Source organism: Oncorhynchus masou, chromosome 9 (assembly GCF_036934945.1).
Source record: "Oncorhynchus masou masou isolate Uvic2021 chromosome 9, UVic_Omas_1.1, whole genome shotgun sequence".
NCBI lineage: Eukaryota > Metazoa > Chordata > Actinopteri > Salmoniformes > Salmonidae > Oncorhynchus > Oncorhynchus masou.
This window is the reverse complement of record NC_088220.1, coordinates 35,881,268-35,895,110: the sequence shown is the minus strand read 5'-3', so window position 1 is coordinate 35,895,110 and position 13,843 is coordinate 35,881,268. Positions and strand designations below refer to the sequence as shown.

Genomic DNA, 13,843 nt, shown 5'->3' with positions numbered 1-13,843 from the left:
TTGAGGCACATTTAATATAAATTGCTTCCATTCATGTTTTCCATCTGATTCTCTCTGAATCAGGTTATCAGAACTTTGACGATAAGAAGCATCGTCAAAATAATACAGTTGTACGAGGCTCGGAAAAATACGTCAGCATTATATCCTGTTTATTAGGGCAGAGCAGAATGGTACATTTTCTTAGACTCCTACGTGTCATGCTTTATCTGAGTGCCTGATCATCTCATCTCTCGTCTCTGTGTTACCATACTTGTATTCATGTCATTCAAACTTTGTTGTCCATGTTTCGGTTTTAATACTATCGTCGTGTTTTTGGCATGAATATTTACATAAGTCAAAAGGCCAAGACCCTGTAAATGTTCAAGTCAATGTGATGTTATGCGGTCAATACACGAGGAAGCAGGATGGCAGTCTGCCATTGGCAGAATAAGCTAGATCAAATTAATTATGGTTACTGACTCACCAAGTGATCACTTTTACTGACAGTTAGTCATCTGAAATTCAACCCAGTCATTTCGTATACCATGCATTTAGTTATCCGAGAGTGGCTTAGTCATAACACATTCAGCCAGTCTTAGCATATGTTCATCTGATTTCTTGGATTCAGAGCAGTGAGTTTGTCTCTAGATAATGTGAAGGGTATAATCAAAATATATTTGGATGATCAAACTGTTTTAACTGAGCTTGAGAAAAAGGCTAAATCATGTAAGTCAAGACAATTATGGCTGCACTTCATTTTATGTGTCACAAGAGGGAACCAAATAGCCATACAATAATGTTAGGTGCAAGGGGGTTTGAATAAACATGATCATTTCACTTCCATGGTAAATAGGAGACATTAACTTAGATAAAAGCTATGATTAAATTGAAAAAGTCTAGATATATTTAATCATTTCAAATGTGTTTTATTTTTTTCTCAAATATCATACAATCGGTGTATAGAGCTGTTATAATAATTTACAACGCATATGAAAAAAGCCACTATATCACTATATCATAAAGTACCCTTAAAAGAATCAAAGACTTAAGTTCCAGCAGTGGAAAAAATAAATGTTGGGAAACATAAGACATTCAATATAGACTTGTCTTTTTCATTATCCTTAGAAACTCCTGCTCGTTGATCTCTCCATCTCCATCTCGGTCTGCTTCGTCAATCATTTCCTTTGAAAGATAGATTGTTTGAACAGTACGATTGCTGCAATGAATATTTTTAGGAGGTGAAACGGAAGATCAACAAGTTACAAGTTAGGATAGAACATACCTGCAATTCCTCATCTGTCAGGCTTTCGCCTAGCTCCTTGGCAACTCTCTTGAGATTTTTGAAGGAGATTTTGCCTGTGCCGTCATCATCAAATAAGCGGAAAGCCTTCAGAATTTCTTCTTTTGAGTCTTTTTCACTCTAACAAAACAAGAAAAGAGAATACAAATCTAATGAAGTCTATCAAGATCGTGTAGGGGAGACCAAGTCCAACCAAAGATCTGCAAAAGATTGAATCTCTTCTCCACTAAGAAAATACATACCATTTTCTGTGTCATCATACAGAGAAAGTCATTAAAATCAATGGTCCCAGAGCCCTCCTTGTCAATGTCTGCAATCATCTTCTTGATCTCTTCTTTCTTTGGTTCAAAGCCAAGGGCACGCATGGCAACCTGGAGCAGCAGAAATACATGAATTGGTTATATTCAATAAAAGAAAGAAAAAAGTTTTCACAAAAAAATGAAGCATACTCTGAACCAGTAGTTGGCATTATGGTGACTAGTTTAGTGTCGTGTTCATATTGGTATAGCCTACCTTGAGTTCCTTCACGTCAATTGTGCCCGACCCATCTGTATCAAACAAGTCAAAGGCCTCTCTGATCTCCTGCTTTTGTTCCTCTGTCAAGTCTGGTTTAGGACCTGCCTTTTTCCTCTGGTTGGAAGTGGTGTTGGGTTTTCTGTAGCCTGAAGCCTGTAACATAACAACAAGCCGACAGTTTAACTTTGTAAAGCTGAACATGTGACAAACATGAACTAGAATCACTATCTACACAGTTCATTGTAGATGGCTAGCTGTTGTTATACCCTAGCTGTAGATAAGGTGCAGGTCCTGAAATTAGTCTAGTGGTAACTGGTCAGATTTAGCCAACACCTTTTATTCATAGCAGATTTAGCTTGATGCACTGTTTACAGCATTTATGAAGTGCATATACATTCCCATTAATAAAATATGTTAGCTACCTATTTAGCTAAATACCCTGTGGCTGGTCAAAATGTATGGATTGTTCGTTTTGGGCCCTACTCAGTGAGATACAACACATTCTTCTTCCTAGCTAAAACTGAAGATAGTGCATGGGAGCACATGGGACATTTTTGAATTTTTATTTAACCTTTATTTAATCAGGCAAGTCAGTTAAGAACAAAATCTTATTTACAATGACGGCCTACACCGGCCAAACCCGGACGACGCTGGGACAATTGTGCTCCGCCCTATGGGACTCCCAATCACGACCGGTTGTGATACAGCCTGGAAATCAGCCACTGTAATCTTTGGGTGGGCCGTCTTAGCGTTTTTTTCAGGTCGCCTAAGTTCAAACGGTGTAAATATACAGTACCAGTCAAAAGTTTGGACATACCTACTAATTTTTTCTTTATTTTTACTATTTTCTACATTGTAGAAAAATAGTGAAGACATCAAAACTATGAAAAAACATATATGGAATTATGTAGTGTTAAACAAATCAAAATATATTTGAGATTTTTCAAAGTAGCCACCCTTTGCCTTGATGACATCTTTGCCTACTCTTGGCATTCTCTCAACCAGCTTCATCTGGGATGTTTTTCCAATAGTCTTGGAGTTCGCACTTATGCTGAGCACTTGTTGGCTGCTTTTCCCTCCCTCTGTGGTCCAACTTATCCCAAACTATCTCAATTAGGTTGAGGTCGGGTGATTGTGGAGGCCAGGTCATCTGATGCAGCCCTCCATCATCTCCTTGCTCAAATAGCCCTTACACAGCCTAGGTCATTGTCCCGTTGAAAAACGAATGATAGTCCTACTAAGCGCAAACCAGATGGAATGTCTTCACTATTATTCTACAATGTAGAAAATAGTACATATGATGAAAAACCCTGGAATGAGTATGCGTGTCCAAACTTTTGATTGGTATTGTATATAATTAATTGTATACATTTTCGTGGGGAGGGGACGCTTTAAATGTGAACTTAAACAACTAAAACCCGATAACGTATGCAGAAAATATAATGGACCTATATATCTTTCTATTATATAATCTTTGAGAACTAACAATTACCAAAAAAAAGCTAGACAGTCAAATCAATACATTTAGCAGTATTCATGTTTGTTATTATGTTTAAGCAAAACAACACGGCCTTATCCATGGCAGAATGTCATATTGCAGGAAATTTGCTTTAAAAAAAGCTCCATGGAGAAATTGGCTTTAAAATGCTACAATTTCTCTACAGAGCACCAAGATGGGGGGCCTCTAAAATGTTCTCTAAAATGTAACAGCCCCTACCACACCCACCACCTAAGCCCCTTTTGAATCCAGAAATAAACTTGGTAATATCAAGAAATTAATACCATGACCTAGCTCAAGTCAATGAAGCTAACTTAGACACATAGAAAAGTTAAGCAAGCAGAAACATCGTAGCTGGGTCATTCCACCAATTAGGTGCCTTGTGAGTAGTGTAACTTTGTGAGAAAAAAAACGTTCACCTAATTTTAACATTGTCACAAAGAGCACGTTCAACTTAATAAGCACAGGTTCAACTTAATAAAAAACATATTAAAAAAATACTATAGTAACAGGGTTGACTGTACGTAACAGGGTTGGCGATTTCCTCTTAAATCATCCATAAATCCCCTTCAGACAGGCGGAATGGAAGCTTGTTGTGTGAAACAGGGAGGGGTCAATAGCAGAGGTGCATAAGATAACGCCCCCCCCCCCCTACCTACAAGACGTTCCCCATATACATTGAATGCAAGCTCACCCCCCAAAATATTTGTGAAAACACTGACCAGCTCAGTTTTCCACCACGAAACACCAGAATTTTTTTACAAAACAGTAGAACCACCTCACCTGCTTTTACATCATGATTTGACTATTAGATGTTCAATGTTTCTTAAGGAGAAATATATTTAAAAGGGAATAGTTTCACCATATTAAAAGTAGAGTTCAGTTCATGTAGCTGGGTTGACCACAAAATGAGTGACAGGTTAAAAAAAAAAATACAATTAATCACATTTATATGAATAATAATCTTCAAAATGACTCTGTCACAGCAAAATAATACTTTACAACGATGGTGTAAACTTGGAGAAATGCTGGGGTAAAGAGAATTAAAATCGTCCTTGAAGTCAGAGGATGCAGAGATTGACATATCAAAAAGCTGAATTTTGGTACTTCGTCAGCAAGTCTTTATTCAAACAGATGTATTGAATTGTCCATGTGGTCTAATATCATAATTAAAGGGCACTTAATTTAATATGGAATTCAATATGTGCACAATTTCTAAATAAAATATCAAAGTGACGCAAAAGGTACTCATTTCGTGGAACGACCCAGCTAAACCCTGTGAATGTGATCTTGAAAAGTTACAACTATATTCCAGCTACGTCAGCCAGCTCGACAGATGAGTTTCTAGCTAACGTTAGTAATTTAGTGAAAGTATCTGTTTAATAAGATAGCTCGTTAGCTAGCTACAGTACCTCTCGTTAGCTACCTTGAAATCCATCTAGCTAGCTCAACTGAAAAAATATTAAACTAACTGACTAGAAAGCTATAGATATTAGTTAGTAAAGCAGAGTTACATACCATCTCGAAATATCAACCCTGGGACGAACAAAATTGATTTATTGCAACTTGAATTCAACAAGGTAAAGCTAGAACAGATTCAGGCGGCAGGTATAAACAAAGGTTGCCTGAGACTACAGTAGGAGAGTATTTTAAATGACAAGGGAACAGTCCAATAGAAAATGAGTAAATCTTGAAGAAAACGCGGAATGGCTTGCCTTGGCCAATAGTGGAGTACGTGGGTGGAATATTAGCGCTGGGGGTTCGTATGGTTCTTTTCCTGTCTCCTAGCAACAAACGTGCAAACCGGCGCCTGTTTGCGCACGCGCTCACACATAACTGGAACAGCGTGTGAGCTGCCGTTCACGAACAGCAAGTTGTTAGAAAACATTTCGTAGTGTCGTGCAATTATTTGTGATTTGCAAATTCATATCATCTTCCATTGAATGTAAGTTTCCCTCCAATGTACATTATCTGATGTTTTGGGTCAGCAGAACCCGATTTTCATGCGAATATTCTAAAATCCACATAAAAACAATATTGGCATTTTCCTAACAGAGATGTTTATATCAAATCGACGTATAATAACAGTCTGTGCGTGATGATGTGGTGCATATACCAATAACTTTTACGGTTAAATTCCCATCTACTGAATAAAAAAGTTAAACGGGTTTCCATTGTATTTTCAACTCCAAGAACATGTTGCATTATATAGCGAATACGCTATTGTATCACGTGCCCTGTAGCCAACAGCTCACAGATAAAATACGGGTATACATGAAGAGAGAGATTACATTTATCTGTCAAACGGCAGCCAAGCATCGATCATCACCACATAAGACCCTTGATATTTATTGGAAAGGAGCACAAAGTTCATCACAGTGCAGTTTCACTACCCTGTGAAGTTCATCGTCATTGATTTAATCTAGCCTAATAAACTGCATGCTTTTCCGAGTCATAGTGGGAAGACCAACCAATATCACAAAACTTATCACAAAACTTTCATATGATGGTTATTATATCAATATTTGCACATAAATGCATTTCCGCCGACATTTCTTGCATAATTAATTTTAGACACAAAAAGATCCCACCTTGTCTAGTGTATTTTGTTTTCTCGACATTTGGAAAGTTTACCAACAAATTTACTGTTTCCATCAGGCCTGTCTTCAAATGTGTTTTTTTTTTAATCCGACATGTACTTTACTTGCATAAAAAGTTTGGATGAAAACCTGTTTTATGATACTAATTCTTGGTATACAGTCTGAACAAATCTGCAAAACTTGGAAAGTTTCCTTACTAGCCAAAATATTTAATACAATTACATTTTAACTTACTCTACCGGTTATCTGTATGGTTGGTGCTTCAGCTGGTTGAATTAAGAGCCAAAATATCCACAACAAAGTTCTATTTACCCAACTTTTTAGAGGTCTGGTACTGCCATTGAAGTTTCGATCACCTGGCACATGCGCAAAACCATGTAAACATCTGCAAGACTTCGGTTCGTATGCGTGCATCATGCGCATGTACTTCCATCTTTTGCACGTGCCAAACACATCTTGATTGCCACACACAGTGACCCGCGTTCTAAAGTCGGGTTTAATAATACTTCCCTGTTGATATTTTGTCTAAAATATTGAACAGTTGAAGGACCAACCAATAATTGTTAAGTAAAACAATTATTGTACTCAACATTCATGACAGACGAGAGATGTTTAGGGTTTTGTTCGATGTCAATGTGAGTGACTATGCTGTACATAATGGAAAGCTTCGCCACATTCGGGACTAGCTAGCTACTAGACAACTACACTGCAGAGCTAGCCACACCAAAGGTATTCATTGCTGTACATCTCACTGTGTATTTTGACAGAATTAATTATCCTTCTGGTAAAATAGTTTGGACAGCTGTTCTATTTCCCCCCAGAATTACCCTAACATCAAATTCCAATATTACTGGTATTACAGGAAATGGGAATTACTGTAATTAATCAGAGACTTCATAATGGACTGCAGCAGCTCACAGGTTTGGCGGTTGTCACACATTCCATTTTGGGCCCCCCCCAAAAAAAATGTATTAAGACGGGAGAGTCGTCCTTGGTGTGTGCACATGTTTCAGCATCACATTTATTTAACTAGGCAAGTCAGCTAAAAACAAATTCTTATTTACAATGACTGCTCTAACACGGACAGGCGCTGGGCCAATTGTGCGCCACTCTATGGGACTCCCAATCACGGCTGGTTGTGATACAGCCTGGAATCGAACCAGGGTCTGTACTCAGTTGTGTGGCATAGGTGACAGGGACAGCACTGACAGCACTCTAGCACTGAGATGCAGTGCCTTAGACCGCTGCCCCACTCGGGAGCCCTATTCTGCTTTCTGCAGAGCAGTCTTCCCTTGTTCATCACATGAAAGAGCAGAGGTGGCAAGTTGTTCTCATTAATAGAGATCTCTGTGAAAAATACCGCCATCTTGGTTTCAATAATAAAACTGACATCAGCCATATGACCCACAAGTTGGACTTGAACAGTCTCAGCAAAGAAATGATTGGCAAAACAAAGTTTTAACAACTCTGTTGAAAAACAATGTGAATCTAGTTGTGGTCAATGGTGAGGCAAGTGAAAGACTAACCCAGCACTGCTTTAGACACTGTATACCTGTGGTTGACAGGGTGAAGCCTGCCATTTTGACGGACTTTGCATGAAACAACAGGAGCTGTCCCTGTCACCTATGCCACACAACTGAGTAAGAACTGCGTCGGCACCGGAGTAGAAGTCTCCATGTGGAGAGACTGCAGTGGCAACGGAAGGAGAGCATCAATGGCTGTGAACATCTTTTGCTGATTGCATTGCGCTGGTCACAGTGGTCCTCACAAGCTCTGTGCACAGCAAGCTGCAGGCCTTGGACTGGTTCTGGGGCTGTGCATATCGTCTATACACCACACAATGAAAGACAGGAATCTGCTCCCTGGTGCTGGAACAACTGACTTTCTTTGCGTCCATCACATTCAAAAGCACGTTGAAGATAATGGTGAGTAAACAACAGGAAAAGATGGAGTCTCTGTCCCACAAGATTAACAAGGAAGAGCAAGAAACCCATACAGGTCTGATGTGTTTGATGTGATACAGGTCTGATGTGCTTGAACTCATGGTGCTTGGACGACAATCGGCACGCAGCTGAAAGATCTCTAGATGCTAATTTCTCAAGACTGCTATTGAGAGATGACGCCGAGGATGGTTTAATGTCCCAAGATATGAAGCACAGTGCTGGGAAAGTCTATGCCAATGTGACGTTGAAGTTGGAAGCAGGGAACAAAGCCTTGGATTTTGTCTTTCTTGTGTTGCAGACAGACAGATTGTTACTGGTATAGATCCTAACCAAGTGGAAGGGCAATTGAATGTTATGGAGCTATGATGGTTTTTAATTGAACAGTTTTGTGTACTATAATTTTTTATATATTGAAAACAGTGTGAAATGCATATATAATGTTTTATTCTTTGAATCCAAATATGCTGAAATTAAGTTATTAGAGCTTGTTAGCTGGCCTGGCAGAATTTTACCACATGGTGGAGACAAAGGATATGAACATTGCACTCTGTCACTTCATGGTTTCTTTGTGTGTTGAGCTCAGTAAATGTTTTCATGATTATACCCATCCTAGAATTACATGTTGATTGCCTCACATCACACCTCATGCACATTTTATATGATACATTCCACCCAGAGCCAAAGTTACAGAACAAGCATAGAATGTGTGACATCATTTTATCAACTTCATTACTGACTACAAAGTGAGCATTATAGGCTATTGAGGTGGTGCTCAAGGTATTCAACATGGAAGATTAAACAGAGTCCAGTGTCGACCCTTTAACATCTTGCCACCAATGACATGTAACAGGCTACTTCAAAGATAAACTCATCTTCTAAAACCCAATGAATAATGTACTGTTGAAGTGTCACTGAAAAAGGAAAATGTATTTTTTGTTGTTGTCAGTGTTTACCTGAGTCTCGATTTGCTTCCTATGTGTCTCAACTTTGAACACTGCCTAAATCCCAGCCAACATGGCATGGTTTCATGACTTGCTTGGTCCTGTTTGTCATAACATAGCAAGAGTTTGCAGAAAAGGAAATTTTGTAGACAAAGTAAATGTCTCAGGTCTGACTAATCCAAAACCCTGCTAAAAAGGTTAAATAAATATCAACATTTCTCACTAGGTCCCAGAAGCTGTCTTGTTTTTATTTAACAGTGAACTTAATTATGAACTGGAACTTACCATTTTAATTTCCATTGGTCATATTCTAACAGACTGTGATGGCTGTATTTTGGAATCAAAGCTATTTTAACTGTAGCATCACTCAGTGGTTGTGTTTCTGTGAATTGGTTGGGGTGTGATGATGACCAATGAAAACATGACAACTGAGAAGGAAATGGGTAAGACCAAACTAGGGACACATTTGGAAGGTCAAACTAGACACTTTAAAAATTATTGTCTGCTCACAACCCAACTTATGTTTGAGGAGTGTCTGAAGGAATCCAAGGCCTAATACTTCATGGCAAACAGAGTTAGACAGTGTACCTGGAATTAGATGAAAGCATTTGTATCTGAAGTACTGTCTGAAAATGATGTCCATGGCACACAAAGCCCACACAAGACCTACTGTTTCAACTCCGTATGATTCTAAAATTATCATCAGTCCGTGTGAGGATAGTCAAGTGAATGGGAAGTATTATTTTGTGCTGAGTCATTGTTGTCTGGCTGTGGTTACATTTTTCATTGATATGCATGCATCTAATTACCGTGATATTATCAATCATCTGAGTTTTAGATGTGTGAAGCTCTGTTCTTTCTAGTCTGTGTCCAGTGGTTAATTTGAAAACAGACATTAATGGCTATGACTCAGATTAAAATTGATTAGACAAAATGTCTAAATGGCATACTTCATAGAAACAGCTTTTATGCAATTCACGACTTAACGCAGTTTCTGTTTGAAGGGGCCATTCAAATAGTCAATTTACTTTTGTTAAATTAGACCAGCCCTTTGTAATTTACTATGTTGTACTTTCTGCTGCATTTTTGTTGTTGTTCTTCAATAACATAGCACAGAATCACTGATTCTGCTCAAAAGTTCTTCCAAGCTGTGGGGCTAAGCTGAAGCCTCTACTGGTCTCAGGTTGCACCAGCCCAGGGTCTTTTATGACGCAGGTCTGTCAGTAAGCCCAGTCTTTTCTCTGCTAGTGCTGTGCAGGGTTGGCTGGTTCAGTTACAACGTCAAAGTGGGCTTGTGCAAGTGTCAGTGTATCTGTATTCGCATTGGAGGGCGCATGTTATCTGAGGCCCACAGGGGAAGCCTCTCCAGATTTCAGCCAGCTGCCCTGCTATAAACTTTTCAGAGTAGAGGAAGAAGACTATGGAGGGGGGAACACGCAAATCTCCATTCAAACTACTTTTGAATATCAACTCTTAGGCTTTCTTAAAGGAACGAGAAGAGGCCAGAGAGGGGTGGACCTTGCCATCGAGGATAACAAGCACCTTTCCAAGTGTTGTTCGCGCTTCATTTCCTCTCGGCTTGAAAGTAGGCGGCATGTTGTACCAGAGGGGGGGTTCTCAAACAAACTATCTGACTCTGGTGGTTAACTAAAATCAGGCTCTGTGAGGCTTACTGGAGGAGGGAGGGAACAGCAGTTAGCGTGAGGCCACCGTAGGGCTACTGCACTGCTAACACACAGCAGCAGCAGGGAAAAAGGGAAGCGATGGCCACAGGAGAAATCACCACTCTACCCGCCACACCTGAAGATGGAGGCAGTGGCGGCTTCCCTCCAGGAAATTTTAAGGAGCCCAAGAGGCTGTACTGTAAAAACGGGGGCTACTTCTTGAGGATAAACTCTAATGGAAGCGTGGACGGGATCCGAGAGAAGAACGACCCCCACAGTAAGTGGTTCCAGTCCATTGCATGGCAGACAAAGCTTCTTTATGCTTTGTAAGGGCGACAGTGAAGTAACCGGGAAATCATGGAGGACTAAAGTGAATTTCAATGCATGCGTTTATGGCTTCTCCAACATTCAAATAAGTTTGTCTAGTTCTTGTACATTAGCCTTTGCACGTGCTTTCATGAATGTGGTAAGTGTATATTTTGATCTCATTCAAGTCAACTGGGTGTGTAACACTGCCATACATTAAAAAGGCACTGCTATTACGTCACTTGTAATTGAAATGTCCAGAAATAAAATGACATAACTTTGTGTGAAATGTGTGTTAATACATAGACCAACTCTTGAGTTCACATAAGTAAAGGCCATTGATAGTAATTGAGGATCTAGGTTTGTGTTTTTATCACTTCAGTATAATATATATTGGAGTGTTATTGATTAGCTTTAAATGTAACATGCAACAAGTAATATGTAAGGTTTGCCCTTGACACATTTAAACCCCCTCATCACTCACAATCTAGTTGTTTTTTTCTTCAATGTATGTATCTCAGAATTCATCAGTAATTGGTAGGAGGAGAAAGGGCCCATGTCGAAGAAGGGGTTTTCATCACAGGAAGCACTGCTCAGTAGATGCTTGGGTGATAAGGGATGGGACATGGAACAGGTGCACTCAAACAGCTGTCCAAAATCACAAGCAATTAACTACTAAGAGTGGAGACGACAGACATTAGTCATTTCAATTACTGCCCAAAAATTGGCATTGTGTGCTTTACAGTACCATTTATCATTACTCAATAAGGCATATATTCTATAAGTGTATGTAATAACAAATACACGAAACTGGAAGAGAACCTAATTTTCTGTTATGACCATTCATTCAAATAGAACACTGTTGACGTACCAATTTGGATTCTCCATATGATTTAATGCAAGGGATGATGAAATTAACCATGGCTGAAAGAGAAAGTTTCACTTAGAGATGAGATCACGAGACCTATTGCACAGATGTTTAGTAAACTTTCGTGCTCCCTTGCACGTAACAACTACTAATTATATATTTATTCAGAGAGGAATGGATCTTCATGACATTAGTCATTACACAAACCCTAAGTGCATACAGATGCCTCTGATATACTATATATATTTATCACAAAAGTGAGTACACCCCTCACATTTTTGTAAATATTTGAGTATATGTTTTCATGTGACAACACTGAAGAAATGACACTTTGCTACAATGTAAAGTAGTGAGTGTACAGCTTGCATAACAGTGTAAATTTGCTGTCCCCTCAAAATAACTCAACATACAGCCATTAATGTCTAAACCGCTGGCAACAAAAGTGAGTACACTCCTAAGTGAAAATGTCCAAATTGGGCCCAAAGTGTCAATATTTTCTGTGGCCACCATCATTTTCCAGCACTGCCTTAACCCTCTTCGGCATGGAGTTCACCAGAGCTTCACAGGTTTCCACTGGAGTCCTCTTCCACTCCTCCATGACGACATCACGGAGATGGTGGATGTTAGAGACCTTGCACTCCTCCACCTTCCATTTGAGGATGCCCCACAGATGCTAAATAGGGTTTAGGTCTGGAGACATGCTTGGCCAGTCCATCACCTTTACCCTCAACTTCTTTAGCAAGGCAGTAGTCGTCTTGGAGGTGTGTTTGGGGTCGTTATCATGTTGGAATACTGCCCTGCGGCCCAGTCTCCGAAGGGAGGGGATCATGCTCTGCTTCAGTATGTCACAGTACATGTTGGCATTCATGGTTCCCTCAATGAACTATAGCTCCCCAGTGCCGGCAGCACTCATGCAGCCCCAGACCATGACACTCCCACCACCATGCTTGACTGTAGGCAAGACACACTTGTCTTTGTACTCCTCACCTGGTTGCCGCCACACACGCTTGACACCATCTGAACCAAATAAGTTTATCTTGTTCTCATCAGACCACAGGACATGGTTCCAGTAATCCATGTCCTTAGTCTGCTTGTCTTCAGCAAACTGTTTGCGGGCTTTCTTGTGCATCATCTGTAGTAGAGGCTTCCTTCTGGGACGACAGCCATGCAGACCAATTTGATGCAGTGTACGGCGTATGGTCTGAGCACTGACGGGCTGACCCCCACCCCTTCAACCTCTGCAGCAATGCTGGCAGCACTCATACATCTATTTCCCAAAGACAACCTCTGGATATGACGCTGAGCATGGGCACTCAACTTCTTTGGTCGACCATGGCGAGGCCTGTTCTGAGTGGAACCTGTCCAGCTAAACCGCTGCATGGTCTTGGCCACCGTGCTGCAGCTCAGTTTCAGGGTCTTGGCAATCTTCTTATAGCCCAGGCCAGCTTTATGTAGGGCAACAATTGAGTTTTTTCAGATCCTCAGAGTTCTTTGACATGAGGTGCCATGTTGAACTTCCAGTGACCAGTCAGTATGAGGGAGTGTGAGAGCGATGACACCAAATTTAACACACCTGCTACCCATTCCCACCTGAGACCTTGTAACACTAATGAGTCACATGACACCGGTAGGGAAAATGGATAATTGGGCCCAATTTGGACATTTTCACTTAGGGGTGTACTGACTTTTGTTGCCAGTGGTTTAGACAGCAAATTTACACTGTTAAACAAGCTGTACACTCAATACTTTACATTGTAGCAAAGTGTCATTTCTTCAGTGTTGTCACATGAAAAGAAATACTCAAATATTTACAGTGAGGGGTGTACTCACTTTTGTGTTATACTTGTTGGTTATTACTGCATTGTCGGAACTAGAAGCACAAGCATTTCGCTACACTCGTATTAACATCTGCTAACCATGTGTATGTGACAAATAAAATTTGATTTGATTGATTTGATTTGTATATACGTTTACAATGTATTGTCTTGCCATTTTGCCTTATGAGGCCAGTTTGATAGGAACTCATTTTGTTTTTTTAACTATGCTAAAAATATGTTGTTGAAATATGCTCCGTTGGCAGAGCACATGTAGGCTTATCTGACTCTACAAAAAGTATTATAATCTGGGTGCTTCTCTTCAACTAAATACTTGACTTTCAATAAACCATTACTGCAATATAAAAATATTGTTACATCGTTATTTCGTTTTTATATTTTGAGCACCTCCTC

The 13,843-nt window shown here is 39.8% G+C and overlaps 2 protein-coding genes and 1 pseudogene across 2 annotated transcripts in view; 2 read left to right on the top strand and 1 right to left on the bottom strand.

The window, feature by feature from the left end:
- Positions 1-903: 903 nt before the first annotated feature.
- Positions 904-4,949, bottom strand: LOC135545948 (uncharacterized). Its single transcript, XM_064973951.1, has 5 exons — positions 4,812-4,949; positions 1,793-1,948; positions 1,522-1,650; positions 1,262-1,399; positions 904-1,161 (listed from the first exon to the last, which is right to left on the bottom strand). Exons 1-5 carry the CDS (start codon positions 4,812-4,814, stop codon positions 1,072-1,074), a joined length of 516 nt encoding a protein of 171 aa, XP_064830023.1. The 5' UTR covers positions 4,815-4,949; the 3' UTR covers positions 904-1,071.
- Positions 4,950-6,792: 1,843 nt separating this feature from the next.
- On the top strand, positions 6,793-9,581 carry LOC135544997 (Bardet-Biedl syndrome 12 protein homolog; annotated as a pseudogene).
- A 318-nt stretch (positions 9,582-9,899) lies between these two features.
- The window catches only part of fgf2 (fibroblast growth factor 2), an 18,710-nt gene continuing 14,766 nt past the window's right edge, over positions 9,900-13,843 (top strand). Inside the window, exon 1 of the mRNA XM_064973950.1 lies at positions 9,900-10,718. Coding sequence (XP_064830022.1) covers positions 10,541-10,718 — 178 coding nt within the window. The 5' untranslated portion in view covers positions 9,900-10,540. The remainder of the gene's footprint in view (positions 10,719-13,843) is intronic.